The sequence below is a fragment of the Syngnathus floridae genome, chromosome 10 (assembly GCF_059516105.1).
Source record: "Syngnathus floridae isolate MCC-2025c chromosome 10, RoL_Sflo_1.0, whole genome shotgun sequence".
NCBI lineage: Eukaryota > Metazoa > Chordata > Actinopteri > Syngnathiformes > Syngnathidae > Syngnathus > Syngnathus floridae.
Window position 1 is genome coordinate 4,692,713 of NC_142422.1, and position 18,288 is coordinate 4,711,000.

General features: G+C 45.6%; 3 protein-coding genes across 6 annotated transcripts; all 3 read right to left on the reverse strand.

The window, feature by feature from the left end:
• Window positions 1–36: 36 nt before the first annotated feature.
• LOC148392020 (uncharacterized) lies at window positions 37–6,979 on the reverse strand. 2 transcript variants are annotated; one of them, XM_088387762.1, is made up of 3 exons: window positions 6,548–6,979; window positions 4,639–6,141; window positions 37–1,248 (listed from the first exon to the last, which is right to left on the reverse strand). In XM_088387762.1, the coding sequence occupies exons 1-3, from the start codon at window positions 6,696–6,698 to the stop codon at window positions 188–190; spliced, it is 2,715 nt and encodes a 904-aa protein (XP_088243888.1). In that variant the 5' UTR covers window positions 6,699–6,979; the 3' UTR covers window positions 37–187. The 2 variants fall into 2 exon arrangements, with proteins under 2 accessions (XP_088243888.1, XP_088243887.1); XM_088387761.1 differs by lacking the exon at window positions 37–1,248 and having other exon boundaries at window positions 1,866–6,141.
• Window positions 6,980–7,421: 442 nt separating this feature from the next.
• Window positions 7,422–11,925, reverse strand: LOC148392021 (uncharacterized). The gene is made up of 2 exons (XM_088387710.1): window positions 11,505–11,925; window positions 7,422–11,298 (listed from the first exon to the last, which is right to left on the reverse strand). Exons 1-2 carry the CDS (start codon window positions 11,848–11,850, stop codon window positions 8,150–8,152), a joined length of 3,495 nt encoding a protein of 1,164 aa, XP_088243836.1. The 5' UTR covers window positions 11,851–11,925; the 3' UTR covers window positions 7,422–8,149.
• A 138-nt stretch (window positions 11,926–12,063) lies between these two features.
• On the reverse strand, window positions 12,064–15,396 carry LOC148392022 (uncharacterized). 3 transcript variants are annotated; one of them, XR_015860943.1, is made up of 4 exons: window positions 14,807–15,391; window positions 13,334–14,149; window positions 13,130–13,230; window positions 12,064–12,656 (listed from the first exon to the last, which is right to left on the reverse strand). XR_015860943.1 is itself a non-coding variant. In XM_088387713.1 (4 exons), exons 1-4 carry the CDS (start codon window positions 14,886–14,888, stop codon window positions 12,582–12,584), a joined length of 996 nt encoding a protein of 331 aa, XP_088243839.1. In that variant the 5' UTR covers window positions 14,889–15,396; the 3' UTR covers window positions 12,064–12,581. The 3 variants fall into 3 exon arrangements, 2 of the variants coding, with proteins under 2 accessions (XP_088243839.1, XP_088243840.1); XM_088387713.1 differs by having other exon boundaries at window positions 13,208–13,230; window positions 14,807–15,396; XM_088387714.1 differs by having other exon boundaries at window positions 13,155–13,230; window positions 14,807–15,396.
• Between the last annotated feature and the right edge of the window lie 2,892 nt (window positions 15,397–18,288).

Genomic DNA, 18,288 nt, shown 5'->3' on the forward strand with positions numbered 1-18,288 from the left:
CATGTCGTTGAGAATAATGACAAGGAACGTCAAACATTGACATTAAGGACAGTTTATTACAAATAGGGAAAAAACAATTCATCATTTAGTTTGTTCATTTTTTTCACTCCTCTAAATTCATGATAAGGTAGCAGTCGCTGTTGGAACATCTCAGGAATTAAAAAAACAGCCTTCCATAATTAAGTGTTCATCCCTCTGCGTCAGGAAACGGAAGCTCCCCAATGGCGTGTTTTACGTAATGCAAATGAAGCTGAGTCAGGTCGTCAAAGCCCTGACCGCATTCAAAACATTCAAATTCCCAATACTCAGGATGCTCTCCGTTTTGTTCCTCTTGCTCAGCCACGTCAAGCTCTTCGGTCTTTTGTTCTCCTCCAACATCCTCACCAGCAGATGATTTAGTTGGCTGGTCTCCAAGTTCCCCACAATCTGATTGAGAAGACTCTTGATTCTCAAATATCTCTCCAGGCTTCTCCAACCCTTGAGATGTTTGCAAACTTTCTTCTGTTTCTACACACATTATTTGTTCCTCTTTGTCATCTGCAATCATTTCATCTTCCATCACGCCTTCATCACCGGACCCGCCGACGAGCTTTTTTGGACTCGTGGTGCCAACGCCCGGTCTGGATGAAGCGTGACTGCTGCTAACGTGATCATTAAGCAGAAGTGATGTCGAAAATCGTCTGGCGCAAATCAAGCACTTGTACTTCCCCAGGTGGTATTTTTGCAGGTGTTTATCCAGGTTACCCTCTTGAGTAAAACCCCGGTGACAAGTCAGACACCAAAAAGGCCTGGTTTTATGAAGATCATCATGAGCCCACCACGCACTGAGGCTATCAAAAGACTTGTTGCAGGGATCGCATCTGTGCACTTCATGCGATATGTGAGTCATCAAATGAGCTCGCAGACGAGTTTCCCTGAAGAAAGTCTTTGGGCACATGGGGCAGTCATACTTGTAACAACTTTCACCTATCGGGTTTTTCGATGTGGAGAGCCTTCTCTTATGGCGCTCCAGGTGCTTTTCATATGACAGAAGATAAAAATAAGCTTTCCCGCATGATAGGCACCTATATATTGACTTAGGGTATTCGGTTGGTGATAAAAGTGGGCCGTTTGTGCTCGTTTGGGGATCTCCCTCAGGTTTAGGTATCCCATCCGGAGCAACGTCCTGGTCGTCGTTCTTCCCTTGAGTGTCCGAGTCATCCTTAGTCGTTGTCCGTCCGTGATCCTGCGCAACTTTGCTCTGTTTGGCTAGAAATAGGGGGGGAGATGCATGGTTAAGCAAGGTTTTTTTTTTTAATAGGCATTTTGGAAAAGTGTTTTTAGGAAAGGTGAGAAAAGGTCATTTAGTTGCAGCAGATGCGTATAGATGTTAGATTTGGATTAGTCAGAGGTTTTCTAACTAGTATTATTAAGCATTGTGTACTATTTAGGGTTATTTGATGCATTGAAAAAAAATTAAAAAAATGCATTAAAATCACCTAATATTTAACTGTCTTGTTTTTAACCTTTGATTGCGACAAAATTTGCCATTCACACCTTCAGTATCTTTTTTTTTTAAATGCAATCCAGCCGAATATATTTTCCGCCTATAATATTCTACCGTTGGCGAGATATTGTGCCAATCCCACCCCTAACATCGTATTATCATAAAAAAATCCTCCAACAACACAATCTTTTTCCAATTAACCGATCAAGACTTCATCAAAACTGAAGAAAGAAAAAAAAAAATGTGGCCCTTAAAATTATAAAAAGTGTTCAAACTCGGAAGACATAGATCTATGAAGCGGTTGACTCAAGTACGCATATTTTTTTGCCACATCACACAGCTTTAGTGAGTCGGTGTGAAGTCATTACACGAGCCACTAATTCAGACTACAATAGATGCCTTTATTATACAGGTTGCTTCAAAAACAGCACGTAAACAGGCATTTAGTCACCCTCGGGAGGAGAAAAAATAGCTTCATTCATATTTACTCCACAAAGGCTCCCTCAAAATTAGCGGCAAAATTTCTAGGAACCATCCCAAATGCATACAAGCACCACATTTTCATTTAATCAATAAATAGCAAAATAGAGATAAACAATGGAAAGGAAAGGGGGCGGGGCTTAGTAGTCATTCATGCAAAACAACATGTACATTAAACTGACGATATTAATTCTCGACGTCAGGCTTTTTCTTTTCTGTACAGTGCACACATTAGGTTCGCTCAGCTGCTAAGCATTTGAGCTTCAGTATTTTTTGACAGAAGCGGAAAAAGAAGTTAGTCCAGAATCCCTTCCCCATCGACGTGTTACGCTTATATATTTTGATACGACTATACGTCGAATATATCACCAAAGAAAAAGCTTCTTGAGCTTTACAATGTAAACTTTAATACATGCCTTGTGCATGTTTGGTATAATGCCATCGCAAATCAGTTTCCTGGCTAAAGGTAGCCCCGCATTCAAGACAAGTGAGGACATCTGAATCTTCTGATGCATCAGCAGCAAGGCCGCTTTGCCATTGACCATCCCGAGCGGCGGCCTGTTCTCGTTTCGAAAAGGCGCGCGAGTCATCGAGCGCCGCGGACGGCGAGAGAACGTCTTTCTTGCTCTCTTGCTTCTTTGGCGCGAGAGGGGGAAAGTACGTCCCTGTGGGTCTGACTGTGTTCAAAGCGGCGCTGAGGCGTAAGCGGACCTCATCGGGCAGCCGAAATCGGACCTGATCGTGCCAGGCCAGATGTTGCTGCAGCTGGCTGTCTGTTAAAAAGCCATGGCAGCAGAGGGCGCAGCCAAAAGGTCGGCTTTTCGCTTTGCTTTTGTGACTTTCTAACTGTCCCTCGGTCTGGAAAGCTTTACCGCATTTCCCGCACTTAAAGAGACATTTGACGATTGGTTCCGCGAGGCGGCTGAGAAGCGGCGTGACCTTGCCTGAGAGTTCGGGAGCTTGGATTGCCATTTTAGACCGCGAGTATAATTTAGGGTCAGGAAGGTCGCATTCAAGATTTGGGACAGAAGTATCGAATGTGCTTATTTCTGTCGAAACATTTTCAGTCTTAATTTCACAATTTGTGATTTGAGCGTCCGACACGGCTTTCTCTTCTCTACTCTCCGAGTGGGCTTGCCACGAGTGGGCACGAAGGCCCCTAGCTTTAGAAAAACTGTCCGAGCAGAGGGAACACTGGTAATTTTTCGCAACGGGTGTTGTCGAGCTGGATTCGGACTCGACGTTAGTGACCCCGTTCGTCACACTGAGCGAGGAGTCACCTTCTTCGGCTTCTAAAGTGTTGGCATGCTTGGCTACAGAAAAGCTTTGGGGAGTTCCCGTACACGAGTCCAAGGTGGCCCTCTTGGGTTGTGGCGGCGGGGAGGACAGACAGCTTTCAGGAATGTGATCTCGAAGAGCGCAAAGATTATTGTTGGTGTGCCATCGTTTATGAGAGCCGAGGGCAGAGTTAGACAAAAATCGCTTGCCGCATTCCGAGCAGGGAAACGGGTAACCTTTCCTTAACGCTTCCTCGCGAGTCTCCGAGGACAGGGTCCCTTTTGCTCTTTTTTTGTTACCTTTCGCGTGAACTCTTTTATGCAAGTTCAACGCGCCAACGATTGAAAAGCTTCTTTGGCACTTGTTACATTTATATTTCAAATCATTTTCCATCGGCGCTTCCTCCATTTCATTTTTAAAGTTACAGGGCGACGTGCTTTCTTTCGAGTTCACGTCAGGCAATTTGACTGACTCAATATTTTCGTTTTCGGTCTTACGCTCCTTTTCTTGACTCTCTTTTTTAACGCACAGCTTCCTGTGCGCCCGCAGGGAGGCCCGGTTAGCGAAATGCTCGAGGCACACGGCGCATTCGAAGTCCTCCTGCCTAGCGCATGGCCTCGGCGGCGATGGCGAGCGTTCGCTTTCATTTTCGTGATACCTCATATGGAACTGAAGCGCTTTGGCCCGGGAAAAGAGCTTCCCGCAGGCGGAGCAGCTGTACGTATTCTTTTGCAGCTGCTCGACCTGATGCTGAAAAGACTTACTAGGTGGCGGGAGGAGTTCATTATGCACCACCTGGTGTCTGACCAGACTGGAAAAAAGGCGGAAGGATCGCTCGCAAAATTCACACTTATGGTTTCCGTTTTCGTGCGTACGCATGTGCAACGTCATCAATCCCTTGTGTCGGAACTTGCGACCGCACACGGGACACGCTACTTTCATGCTCGAACGAGACCGCCCGCTGTGTAACAGCTGCGTGGCGCCCGTTCTGAGCCGCACGTCGTCACACTGACTCGGATTTTGCTTATGATGCGAGTAAGCCCCTAAAGACCAAAAACCTTTCCCGCACTGCTCGCAGTGATAAATTTTAGGCCCTAAAAGAGTTTTCTTGGGATTGTACACTTTTGTCGCACCCGATTCTTTGCTAGGCGTGGCGTGGTTGCTCATGCGGTTTAACACGCCGAACCTTTCGCAATCTCGGCACAGCGATTTCGGACCGCGTTGATCGGACAAATGTGACAGATCTGTCCCGCACACGTAACATGTCACAATTTTCTGCTCAAATACATCGGCCTGGTTTGATTCTTGGTTAGTTTCGTTCTCGTAATCGGGAGTGCGACCTGCTGCAAAGGTAAGGACTTCATTGTCACGTGTGTAAACTTCCACTGACTGACCTTTAGTCCAATGTCTCCTCTTACGAATGTAGTGCCACGATATGTGAACTCGCAGTGATGGCTCGCTAGCAAAGCACCGGTAACATGCCGGACAAGCAAACGGTTCTTTGCATTGGTTGGTTTCCGCCGCCGCCGCCGGGGGACACTGTTCCTTAGCCGGGTCAAGGTCAACCTGTACAATTTTCAAGTCAAGCTCCGGTTTCGAAACCAGATTACTGACTGAAACATTGTCTCGGCCCTCCTGGTCGGATCCGGAATCTGGGTTCGGGTTCAAGTCTTGCTCGGGTTCGTCCTCTGATTCACTTGCACTTATCACCATTACATTTAAGTCCCCGGGTTCGTAAGTCTCCATCACGTCTTCTTCGGGCTCATCAACATCAGGGTGATCTTCGGCGTTTTGTGTCAACTCCTGAGTTACTTTCAGTTCTCCTTCCAAAGTCTCCTGCTGAGGAAGCGGAGGCGAATACGCCTGGACTAATTTGTCCGTTTCCACAAAGGCGGGGATATGTTGAAGCTGATGAGAGTGAAGCGCTGACAGTCTGGAGAACTTGAGGCCGCAAGTTGTACATTCAATTGCTTTCTTCTGCACCTGGTCTACTTGGTGGAGAAAGGACTTTACTGGAGTCTCGCCACCGTGCGCCATGCGTTGATGTCTGTAGTAGAACGTTTCCGTCATGAAAACTTTCCCGCAGGTCTCGCACGGAAACCGGTTTGGAGAATCCTTCGAATGGTTTTCGTGCCATTTCTCGTGGTTGAACCAGCCAATAAGGCCATTGAAGGACTTTTTGCATTCCCGACAATAATAGACATTTTTCCTCATCTTTTCTGTCCTTTCTTTTGGAAAGCAGTCAATATTTTGGCTGAATCGCTGGTGCGTCTTCAAATGCTTCAAACCGGAAAAAGGTTTCCCACAAAAGCATTTAAAAACCTTCTCAGAAGTGGCACTTGTCTGCTTTTTGATGAGCTTGGCTGCTTGTGCATCAGTATCAGTCCCGTGTCTTGAAGTTCTTCTTGATTTAATTAACTTTTCTTCATGGTAACGACGATGGGCATCAAGGGCAGATGCACGAGAATAGTTCCGTCCACAAGTCTCACATTGAAAGGACTTTTTCTTTAAATCTTCCAAGTCATTAAGTAGAGATTTGGAAGCTTGTATGTGGGTACGTTCATGATTGAGAAAGTGTCCTAAAATGGAATATTTTTTCCCACATTCAGTGCATTCAAAGAAGTTCTGCTTTGCGGCCCCAGGAATCTGCTGGGTGTCAGAACTTTGACTACGGTGGCTTTCCATATGGGCTCGGAAGAGGCTCATATCGGTAAATGACAATGTACATAATTGACAGGAGTTAGTACTTTCCTCATCTTCATCAGCCATATCGGAATCGTCCATTGGCCCCAAATACATTGTGCACTTTCCATTAGGGTTCTGGTGGCGATGGTCCAAATAGGCTGCCTCCTCACCAAAGGCCTCTCCGCAATCTTGGCAGCAGTATGGCCCCGAGTCTAAAAAGAGGAATTCGGATTAGGGGTGTGCAACCCTCTGATAAAAAACATTTCATATGTACCTTAAGACACAATATGAAAATGATGTTCTGAGGAGTTGGCACAAATACAAGCTGAGGGAACCGAACGGACACATTTCTCTTCATTTTAACACCACTAGACTGTAATTACTAAAAGGTTGGTCTCAATTTGATGCATGTCTGAGTATTTCATATAATCATAATTTTAATATTTCTCACAGCGCCTTTAAGAGGTGTCTCATAATCGTTTCATGTTGACCGTCGCATTTTACGCACAGTCGAATAACTTTAAATGACCTCGGTACCCACGCACATATAATTTGATTTTCATATACAGCAATGTATTTCCAAGTCAACGAAGATTTATTAGACCGATATAGATTTACCTGGACGATTGCTGTCCGCAGTGTCCTCGGACTTCGGCGCATCGCTGTTTGCCGATGTGACATCCATGGCGTTGGACGGTGCAACATCCATGGAGGGGGACAGCTCCTCCACCGGGACGTCATTCATCACGACGGCCGGAACTTGTTCCATTCTTGGCGCGGCGGTTTTGTTAGCACTAGCTTGTTTTGATGGCCCTCGTTAGCCGAACGGCAAAGGCATAAATCTTTACGCAGCGATGAGGATAGAGATCAAAGCGGGTAAAGCAATATGAATGTTTGTTAAATTCATCATTGTACAGAAAAACTTAGATTTTTGGGGACGTTATGTCCAAGCACGACGAAAAAAACGTTAAGAGTACAAAGCTTAACTGACTCGTGCAGTGGACTGAGGTTTCGTTTTTCTCCGGAAGTTCTTCTTCTTCGTCTATTTCGTTGATCGCAAGGATTCTCGGGATTGATTGGCCTCCGCCAAAGTGACGTTCTCGTAACCCCGCCCCCAATCGTACATCGTGTATAAACTTCGAATAAAAATATATAAATACGTCATTGCACTCTTGCTAAATTAATCCCATATCACAAACTAAACATGGTTGATAGCGATTTGAAATATTGTGCAATTAAAAAAAAATATTCAAGTTAAAGCAATATGAATTCACCATAAGATCTCGATTTCTCTAATATCGTTAGAAGTCCATTTTTGTTTCCTTTTAATTAAACATACAAAGGGCAGTTTATATTTTATTTTTTGTTACAAGAACAGCAAGGATTAATATTACACCTTGCTAAAATTATTGAAAAGATAAAGCAGTTCAGCAATTACAGCTTCAACGGCTGGTGAACGATGACCTATTTGCACCAATTAATCAAAAATAAATTAAAGGACCTTCATTTAATTATGGATTGACATTTTAGCTCATTTTCTGATGAGAACGTTCAAGGAAGAGCGAACCCAGATGAAAGTAGTAGTGTCATACAAGTATAGTGGATATAAAAAGTCTACACACCCCTTCAAATGCCTGGTTTGTGTGCAGTATAAAGACATAAGACATGGTATTTTAATTTTTTTACTTCTCTTCTTCACAGAATATGCATCACAATTGGAAGAATAGTTTTGAATCTATCTAGGTCCTTTTTTTTTTAAATCACAATTTCAAAAGGGGTGTGCATATTTTTTATATGGACCATACTCATCCAGTATGTCCATAAACAGTATTTTTACTTGCAAACTAGTCCTATAACACTGTACTCATAAAAGGCACACCGTAAACTGTACATGAAACGTTTCAAATGGGACCAAAATAAAATCATTTTAAATGTTATTGACAGTAAACAAAATGGTCAGTTGGTCGGCACATGTTAAAAAAGCATTTTTAAGGGTGAAACAACTACTGCTTCTAACCACAACAGTCAACAGTCTTATTTAGATTAAATCAGTACAACTTGAAAAATGTGCAGCCTAACTAAAGTTCATTTTGGCTTCTAATGCTCATCCGAGTCAGCTTGTCGAAATGCCCTAAGTGAGCATAAAAGAAATGAAGTCCAACAGAATAGAAAATGTAACAAATCCATAAATCAAGCTTTTGTTTGCTACTGGGTACAATGTCAAACTTCTCCTTGTGCATGTTGCAAGTAATGCAACTGAAGATCCAGCTCCCGTGGGAACGAGCTGCCGCATATCATGCACTGCAAAAGCCGCTCTTGGGTAAAAGGCAAACGAGCTCCCAGTCTGTGAGCTTCGCTCTGCGTGGCGAGCTGAGGTAGGGCCGGAGTTTGCGGGACGGGGGGCCTCTCGGTCAACACTGCCTGCGGGGTGAAAAAAATATTCGGGAGCGGCGGTCTGGACAGTGGCGCGACCGAGACGGTGTGAAGGGAGTGAGTGGCGGGTAAAGCTAGGGCGGGGAGCGTGGTGAGCGCCGGAGAGAAAAAAGGCGACGGCTGGTTTAGGATGATCTGATTGGCCGTGACGATGGGTTGCTGCTGCAGGTCCTGTATGCTCCCCGGCTTGAGCTGCCCGGTGAGAAGCAACTGAGCACCCACGGGGTTATTTTGGAAGCCCCACACTGTAGTGCCAATGGTTTGGGCAAAGGGATTAATAGGGATGGGAAGTTTCTGGGTTGCGTTCTGATCCTGTACATTGGCCCAAGCGGCCGGCATCTGCTTCTGCTGGAATTCTTGATTGTTTGCGAGTTTCTGAGGGGAGGCCATTTTGTTTGACAACCCCAGCGGGGCTTGAATGGTCCACAAAGTGCTACCGACCCCATGAGCGACAGCGGTGGATACCGGAAGGGGGATGCTTTGGTCTGAGGACGTCGCACCAGCTACACCGGAAGACATCTGTTTTTGTGACTCGCTTTCCGTCCTGGGCTGCTGAGGTTGGCTAACAGTCAACGTTATTGCTTGAGGATCCCACACGTCCTCTTTTATGGGGAGCGTGATTGTCTCCTGTTTGGAGGCAGGGGCACTGGACCATTTTGGCGACTGGAGTTCTTGAGCGACCTTGTTTGGAGAACTCAGCAGAGGAGGTTGGATGCTCCATAAGGCCGCACCATCCACGAAAGACGACACGAGGCGAGGATCATGGTGCGAGGAAGTGGACGTGGTGGCTGCGGGGTGTTTCTCCGTTCCGTCGGGTCCGAGCTGCGGGTCTGGCTGCTGGGACGGGGACGCCGGCATGACTCGGTCACCATCCACCTGCCACTGGACAGGCGGTGGGTCTAGTTCAGAAAGAAACTCCTTCTGCAATGTAACCTGCAATGACTCTTGAGATGCCAGCATTGAAGAATCTGGCCCGTCCCCGGAATCAGGATAAACAGAAGGACCCCTTGATGATCTTGACATCCCCCACATCAGCCTCCCCCCTCTCCTTCCCCTGCTCCCTCTCCCTCTAGTCCTTCCGCCAGCAGGGGCAGAACCTTGGCGCTTGCGAGTGTGGATCTTCTGGTGCACTAACAAGCTGCTCAACCAGGAGAAAGATTTGCCACAATCGCTGCAGCGATGGGGTCGCTCTCCCGTGTGGGTGTTGAGGTGGTCTCGCAGCAGATACGCCAAGCCGAAGCTCTTGCTGCAGAGGTTGCATTTGTGAGGCTTGTCGCCGTTATGCGAGAGCATGTGGCGGCGCAGTTGCGTCTCGTCGCTGTAGCCTTTGCGGCAGCTGGTGCAGCGGAATGGTTTCTCTTGATGCAGCTTCTGGTGGGTTCTCATATTCTGCAGGAAAGCAAAATCCTTCCCGCAGTCGGGACATTTATGAGGCTTCTGGCCCGAGTGGATGACAACATGTTGCTGTAAGTAGCTGCTGAATCGAAAACCTTTGCCGCACACGTTGCAGTGATAAGGCTTGTCCTTGGAATGGATGCGCATGTGCAGCTCCAGAACCGAGCGATGGCGAAACATCTTCCCGCATTCGGGGCACTTGTATGGTTTCACACTCGAGTCCTCGCGTTTGTGTTTCACCTGCTGATGTTCACTGATTTCCCCTTCTAAGTCCTTTAAAGGGGAAATGGACACTTTGTCCCAATCTTGCGCCACATTCTGATGAGATTTAAAAATGTGTAACCGTAAACTTATCTCACCAGGGTAAGTACACGGGCAGTGCGGACAGGCCTGCCCTTTGTCGAAAACCTTTTTAATTTCTGGGGGCGCCTGCAACCGTTTCTCCTGTGCCTCATACTCCACCTCGTGAAAACGCATGTGGGCTCTCAGGTCGGCCGGCGAGCCGCACATGTGGGGACAAAGGGGACAGTTAAAAGTGCGTTTCGGTTCGTCTCTCGGTCGTGCCGTCCTTTCCGGCACGGACGTCTGCTTGCTGGGCAGCTCAGGAGAAGGAAAATGATTGGCTTGGTGCAATCTATGTTGGCGACAGTGCGCCCTCATATTTTGCGCAAATGCAAATTTCCTACCACAATCGGGACAGCGAAAGGGTTTCTCGCCAGTGTGCAGATATTGATGCTGTTGGAGGAGAGTGCTGTACTTGAAGGTCTTTCCACATACGGTACACAAGTATGTTCGGAGTTGGTCGGTGTGCTTGCGCCGATGATCTTCCATGACGGAATTGTATCTGAAAGCCATGCCGCACTCGGGACATTCGTAAGCTTTAAGAATGGGATGACATGATCGCTGATGGACGCGCAGTCTCCTGTAGTCAAGGAAGCTTCGACCGCAATCCTCGCATCTCCAGCTGCCCTGTTCCGAGTGGGTCATCATGTGCATGGCGACGGAACATCTTAAATTGAACTCTTTGCGGCACAGTGAGCAGTGGTAAGGCAAGTCATCGGTATCGTTGCAATGGTGGAGCCTCAGTTTTTGCGCTGTCGGGAAAAACTCGTCGCACGCCGCACATTGAAAAGCATCTTCCTCCTCGTATGTCGGTTCTTCTTCCGGCTCCTTATGCACATGTTTGTGTTTCATGAGGCTGCGACGGTCTTTAAAGGAAAGGCCGCATTCTTTACAGGTGAGGGGAACCAGTTCATCCTTGTGTAAATGACTGTGACGGTGCAGGTAGAACATCTCACGGCGTGGGAAGGACAGTCCACAATCCTTGCACACCATGCGACTCTTTTTTGGCTTACACGTTGATTCGCTGCCTTGCTTTTTCTCACTCTCTTCAACCACATACTCGATCGAATCCACATCTTTAATCGGCTCCTCGGATCTCGGTTCTTTCTCCGAGCTTGGACGATCAACCTTCTCGTTTATTTGCTCTGCACCAGGAAGAGCTTGTGTTTCTCCGAGCACTTTTTCAGCAGTCTCTGAAACTAAAAATTGAAATAAGAGACATTGCTTTGTAAAACTTACTGTTAAAAAAATATAGACCGATAGAAAACGATTGCATGAACACCTTAATTATGTAAATGCTCGCTTGATTGGACAGTAAAACGTAGATTGGACAAGGGGCGAATTTACTGGTAAATGGGACGGCTAAAGCTACTAGTAATAGTGTAACTAGTTAGCGTACACTTACTGTTTTCTTCCGTGTGGGAGTGATCATCTTCGCCGTCGTCTTGGTCTTCAGGGCTGTCAAAGGGCCGCTGTTCATCTCTTGGTGACTCGGCCATTTTTGGATCGGATGAATTAAATGTTTGGTCACCTCTCTCCCCCAATTCAATAACCTTAGAATGGCTGGGCAACGAAGCGATGTCGTTACCACTGAGCTCGCCACGGTGACGCTCTCCGGGTTGATCCGATGTATTTACGTCTGTTTGGTCGGGGGTGCCTTCTTCCAGTTCCACCAAGTCTGTCTTGCTTTGGACTTCCTCCGCCAGGGATTTATGCCGCGGCGGAGATTCCGGTGGGGATATGGCGGCCATATTTCCCCCATGCACCCCTGGTATGGACTCCAGCACCAACAGTCGGGTTGCCAAATTCAGCGAATGAACACGGAAATGACGTTTACAAACCAGGGTTTCAAATTAAAACAAAATTTGAGGACCGCAACCAGGATTATAATGGGGTTATTTCAAAAATATCTCCATGAAACATCTCCTGACCCAAACAGATTGAGAAACCAATTTAGTCATCAATCAACCTCAATGAGTCTTAAATTTAATTGCACTTGAATACATTCCACATCTTTAAAATGCAGGTTTTGCAAAACTAAAAAGTTGATAACGATATGCTGTTTTGGACAATCTAAGAGCTTTAAATTAAAATGAAGTTTTCACATATTTTCAGGAGTTCTACTGTGCTGTTGTGTAGTTGTTGCTTGTAATGTAATACCTGTGTCTCCAGAACTCCAAACAGCCTCTGTTAGGAGGATTCTGTTTTTCCTAGAAATTAAGTGCCAGCGCTTCCTGCGACATGACGAGCATTATTATGCCCTGACTAAAACAGTCAGCAATTCCCAGAGACCCTTGTCCACACGATTTTCGAACTGAATAGTTGCACCTCCGATGACCCTGTTGTACTCCAAGCAACAGATGAGGACTGGGCTCTGGGTTGCTGCTCAGTAAAAGGCCACTGTGCAAAAGGGGAAGGAGGAGGCCATTGATGCCCGGGCCCTATCCGAGGCCTAGTTTGTCTTCCGTCTTCATCTTCACAGTCAGGAACCCCGACATCTCTCTCTCATGCTCTGGATTGTCATCATCCTTGTCTTGGACCCCTCCTCCTCCAAAACCTGAAGACATAAACATCAAATGTGTTTTGGTGACTAATCAACTTTAAGTCATGGTTAATTGTTTAGACTTTAGAGGTACCTGACTTTGACACAGGTAGTGGAGGATAAGTTCCCGAGGTGTCAAATGCAGGTCTAGAAAGTAGAAACCCTACCATAGTTTGGATTTAGCCAAAGGTGCTAAGCCCTATGGCAGGATTTCTACTTTGGACTTGAATTTTTAACACCTCTGGTCCCATGCAGTGATAGTGTGAACAGTTGTATGTTTCTGTTGCCTGGTTTATATAGAGCGTTGTTTTTTTTGCAATATGACGTAATCTAATCTATGTAAACAGATTTTTACTGCACAGATTCTGACAGCTTGATTCTTTTTAGAGGCATGCTGGCATGTTATCTGCGGATTTTAAATGTGTCATTCTCAACTTATTACAATAAGTACACGACCATTGCAGATAGAGGTCTCCTTTGTCTCAAACCTTTTCAATCAATTGTGTGGCTGACCACTTTTCTCATGTGACTTGTCCTCCACCTCACGAAAGTGCATGTGCACTCACCGGTGGGCTGGTGAGCTGCTTATCTGTGGACAAAAGTGACAAAAAAGTGTTTTGGTTCATCACTCTGGTGTGGCTCCTCTTTTTTTTTCTTCTAAGTGCAGCCTAAACTTGTGACAGATCCCTTACCACAATCAGGACAGCGGAAGAGCTTGTCACTGGTGCGCAAATTCTGATGCTCTTGCAAGAGACTCCTGTACGTGAAGCTTTTACCGCATACAGGACACAGAAAAGAACGTAGTCGTTCGGCGTGTTCGTGCCGGTGGGCTTCCATGGCGGAGCTGTGTGTTTTACGGACAAGGTGGCAATGCTTGTGATGGCGCAGTGTCCTGTAGTCGGGAAAACTTTGACTGCACTTCTTGCACGTCCAGCTGATCTCCTCTGAGTGGCTCAGCATGTGCTTGGCGATGGCACACTTTACGACAAAGTCTTTGCGGCACAGTGTACAATGGTAAGGCTTGTCATCTGTATCATCGCATTTGTGACGTCTCAGTTCTGGAGCCGTCGTAAAAAACTTGTCGCATGCCGCACACTGAAAACGAGCTTCCGATTTATACTTGGATTCCTCTTCATGAACATGTCTGTGTTTCATGAGGCTTCGGCGGTCCTTAAAGGAAAGGCCGCAGTCCAAACATTTGAGGGGAACGAGTTCATCCTTGTGGGTATGATAGTGGCGGTGAAGGTAAAACATCTCGCGACGAGGGAAGGACGTTCCGCACTCGTTGCAGACCATACGAAATTTTTCAGGCTTAGTTGTTAAACCATTATTTTGCTTTTTGTTCGACACATCATGATCATTAATCACATACTCTATCGAGTACGTCTCTTCCACTGAATCCTCAGGTAGTTCTTTTGCAGAGCTTGGTCGATCAACGTTGTCATAAATTTCCTCTGCATCAGAGAGTACTTGCTTTTCTTCCAGAACTTTCTCAGTAGTCTCTAAAACTGAAAATCAAAACAAGTGAAATTTGTTAGTTGTTGCAGGTTAATTAAATACAAATAAATTTACAAACAAGGCAAAGTTGTCTCTCCCAACATCCACGTCTTATTACCAAAACCTTACTAACCAGTATAAGAGAAAAGTGAACCAAAATGTCTTCATCAAACTAATTTTACTTCAATCATAATGAAGTATGTCATTATTAAAACTAACACAACCATGCAACTTGTGTCTTCGTTATTCCAAGTTTTTTGTTGACTATTTAGCATAGCGTAGCATAGCATGTACACTTGGGCAGAAATTAACATTAGCATCGCTATGCAACACTGATATTGTAATTATTATGCTAAAATTACAGTAGTATTTAATCGACACTTTACCTGCTTTAAAGGTAAATTATGTGTTCATTAATAGTAAACGATATTTTTATCAGATGCCTGAAAATTCTTAATAGTCAGGGTTGCGCTTAGCAACGCCAAATATGTGAGAAATTAATAAACAAAAAATTGTAGCTCCTTTCTGGTTAAACGGAATGAAATCAAATTGTACAATTTATTAATCTATAAAACATGACCAGAAAATACTACCCCGTCCACTGGACATGGGGGAAAGTTTTGATAAGCTGGACACAAATAATAATAATATTGTATTAAAACGCGTACCATTTTCTTCGGAGTCGTCCTCTAATTCAGAATCGGAAAAGTCAAAGGTCCGACGCCGTTCGTCTCCCGGTGACTCGGCCATTTTTGGCTCCGATATATTATAAGATCCGTCGTCGCCACGGAAGCTTTCCCGGGGCGATTTAATGCGTTTTCCAGTGTCACCACGACTGTTTTACAACCTGGAAAAGGGGTCGATTTACTTAATCTGGCAGGAAGTAATGCCGTTTCGGAGACAGCGGTACGGATAGGATGGCCATATGACTCTGGATTCAAGCAGCAAATCGCCGAACACGACCCGGTGTTGTGCTCGATTTGGTTCCCCCGTGAGATTTTGTTCCCCCTGCCGCGGGAGCGCGCACAGCTTGTTTGGAAAGCGAAAAACCGATGCCGTACGGCGTCGTACGGCGTCAGCACTATGTTGTTTTCAATAAAAACATGAAGAACTCACGTTTGCGTCAGTCAATTTTAATTTTTATAAGGGATTATTGTCATTTGATGTCTTTAAATTCATCCGCGTTCTGCCATTGAAGCGGGGTGCATTCAAAGACCAGTCGTAAAGACGGAACACTCACTCACTTCACCAAAAAGCAAGGATATAATTACGTGAGCTCTTTGCATAAACCTCGATGCAAAGAAACTCCTCCTTTTGGGTACCGTTATATGCTACAAGGAGTATATATTACAAAGGAGACTTTATTCTTAATTGTAATCATCATTCATCCATCCATTTTATTACTCAGGTATTTTCAAAGCAAATTAATATTGTTGCATTTATTAATTTGCTTTAAAATGACAGCGCAATATAATTAAAAGCTGACACTCTAGCAATGTCAAACGTGTTAGTTTAAGAAAAAGCCAAGATTGTGATCAAATCTTTCATAACGACAATGATTTGAGTGAATTGATTTGAATGAATAATTGAGAAGACATTTCAGTTCTGAAGGCTCCTTTTGTCCCAAGCAAAGTGAAAGGTGGTGGGATAAAAATTGTAACAGGAACGCTATAAAAAATGTCAAGCCGTGAATATTTGTGCCCCCCTCCCATTTTGAGAACGGTGAGTCCTGGACATCGACTGGCTTTTTTTCTGTCTTCCTGGGGGTCTGCTCAGGTAGTGTGGCAAATTTGAACAAGTTCCCTCATTCCTGGCCCAAGTTACAGGGGGGGAACAAATCCTCACGGGGCACCCGTGAGGATTTGTTCCCCCCCCCTTATTTTGAGAACGGTGAGTCCTAGACTCCAGCTGTTTTTTTCTGTCTTCCTGGGGGTCTGCTCAGGTAGTGTGGCAAATTTGAACAAGTTCCCTCATTCCTGGCCCAAGTTACAGGGGGGGAACAAATCCTCACGGGGCACCCGTGAGGATTTGTTCCCCCCCCCTTATTTTGAGAACGGTGAGTCCTAGACTCCAGCTGTTTTTTTCTGTCTTCCTGGGGGTCTGCTCAGGTAGTGTGGCAAATTTGAACAGGTTCCCTCATTCCTGGCCCAAGTTACAGGGGGGGAACAAATCCTCACGGGGCACCCGTGAGGATTTGTTCCCCCCCCCTTATTTTGAGAACGGTGAGTCCTAGACTCCAGCTGTTTTTTTTCTGTCTTCCTGGGGGTCTGCTCAGGTAGTGTGGCAAATTTGAACAGGTTCCCTCATTCCTGGCCCAAGTTACAGGGGGGGAACAAATCCTCACGGGTGCCCCGTGAGGATATGTTCCCCCCCCTTATTTTGAGAACGGTGAGTCCTAGACTCCAGCTGTTTTTTTTCTGTCTTCCTGGGGGTCTGCTCAGGTAGTGTGGCAAATTTGAACAAGTTCCCTCATTCCTGGCCCAAGTTACAGGGGGGGAACAAATCCTCACGGGGCACCCGTGAGGATTTGTTCCCCCCCCTTATTTTGAGAACGGTGAGTCCTAGACTCCAGCTGTTTTTTTTCTGTCTTCCTGGGGGTCTGCTCAGGTAGTGTGGCAAATTTGAACAGGTTCCCTCATTCCTGGCCCAAGTTACAGGGGGGGAACAAATCCTCACGGGTGCCCCGTGAGGATATGTTCCCCCCCCTTATTTTGAGAACGGTGAGTCCTAGACTCCAGCTGTTTTTTTTCTGTCTTCCTGGGGGTCTGCTCAGGTAGTGTGGCAAATTTGAACAAGTTCCCTCATTCCTGGCCCAAGTTACAGGGGGGGAACAAATCCTCACGGGGCACCCGTGAGGATTTGTTCCCCCCCCCTTATTTTGAGAACGGTGAGTCCTAGACTCCAGCTGTTTTTTTTCTGTCTTCCTGGGGGTCTGCTCAGGTAGTGTGGCAAATTTGAACAGGTTCCCTCATTCCTGGCCCAAGTTACAGGGGGGGAACAAATCCTCACGGGGCACCCGTGAGGATTTGTTCCCCCCCCTTATTTTGAGAACGGTGAGTCCTAGACTCCAGCTGTTTTTTTTCTGTCTTCCTGGGGGTCTGCTCAGGTAGTGTGGCAAATCTGAACAGGTTCCCTCATTCCTGGCCCAAGTTACAGGGGGGGAACATATCCTCAGCTGTTTTTTTTCTGATGATTTGTGCAGTGATACTGTTATTAATGCACTTTATCAACGTCTTTGGCCTTATTTGGGTCAAACAACTTTGACAACTTCAATAATTTCAATAAAATGTGTAAAGAACAAAATTAATGCCAATTGAGTTATGCCAGTTATAATGTCTTAATAAAGTTGTTGGTCCACTAATTGGCCCGACAACAATATTAAGATATTTAACTTCTTAACTTCATTGATAATTTTGCAATATATAATTCAATAAACAGTACTAATACAGACAGACCTTGAGTCTGTAGCCCAAGTTACAGGGGGGGAAACATATCCTCACGGGTGCCCTGTGAGAATATGTTCCCCCCCATTTAAAACGGTGTAAATGTAAATAAATGATTTGTGCACTGATAACTTTACAATATTGGATGTTAAATAAATAAATAAATAAATAAATAAATAAATAAATAAACAAATAGATAATAATGTTTTCTTTTCTTTGTTGGTCAAACAATATTGTCTTTAATTCAAACTTGTCACCGAAGCACCCCTTTTACCCGACTTTGTAAGTGCGCACTTCATAACTTGGGCCAGGAATGAGGGAACCTGTTCAAATTTGCCACACTACCTGAGCAGACCCCCAGGAAGACAGAAAAAAACAGCTGGAGTCTAGGACTCACCGTTCTCAAAATAAGGGGGGGGGGAACATATCCTCACGGGGCACCCGTGAGGATTTGTTCCCCCCCTGTAACTTGGGCCAGGAATGAGGGAACCTGTTCAAATTTGCCACACTACCTGAGCAGACCCCCAGGAAGACAGAAAAAAAACAGCTGGAGTCTAGGACTCACCGTTCTCAAAATAAGGGGGGGGAACAAATCCTCACGGGGTTCCCCCCCTGTAACTTGGGCCAGGAATGAGGGAACCTGTTCAAATTTGCCACACTACCTGAGCAGACCCCCAGGAAGACAGAAAAAAAACAGCTGGAGTCTA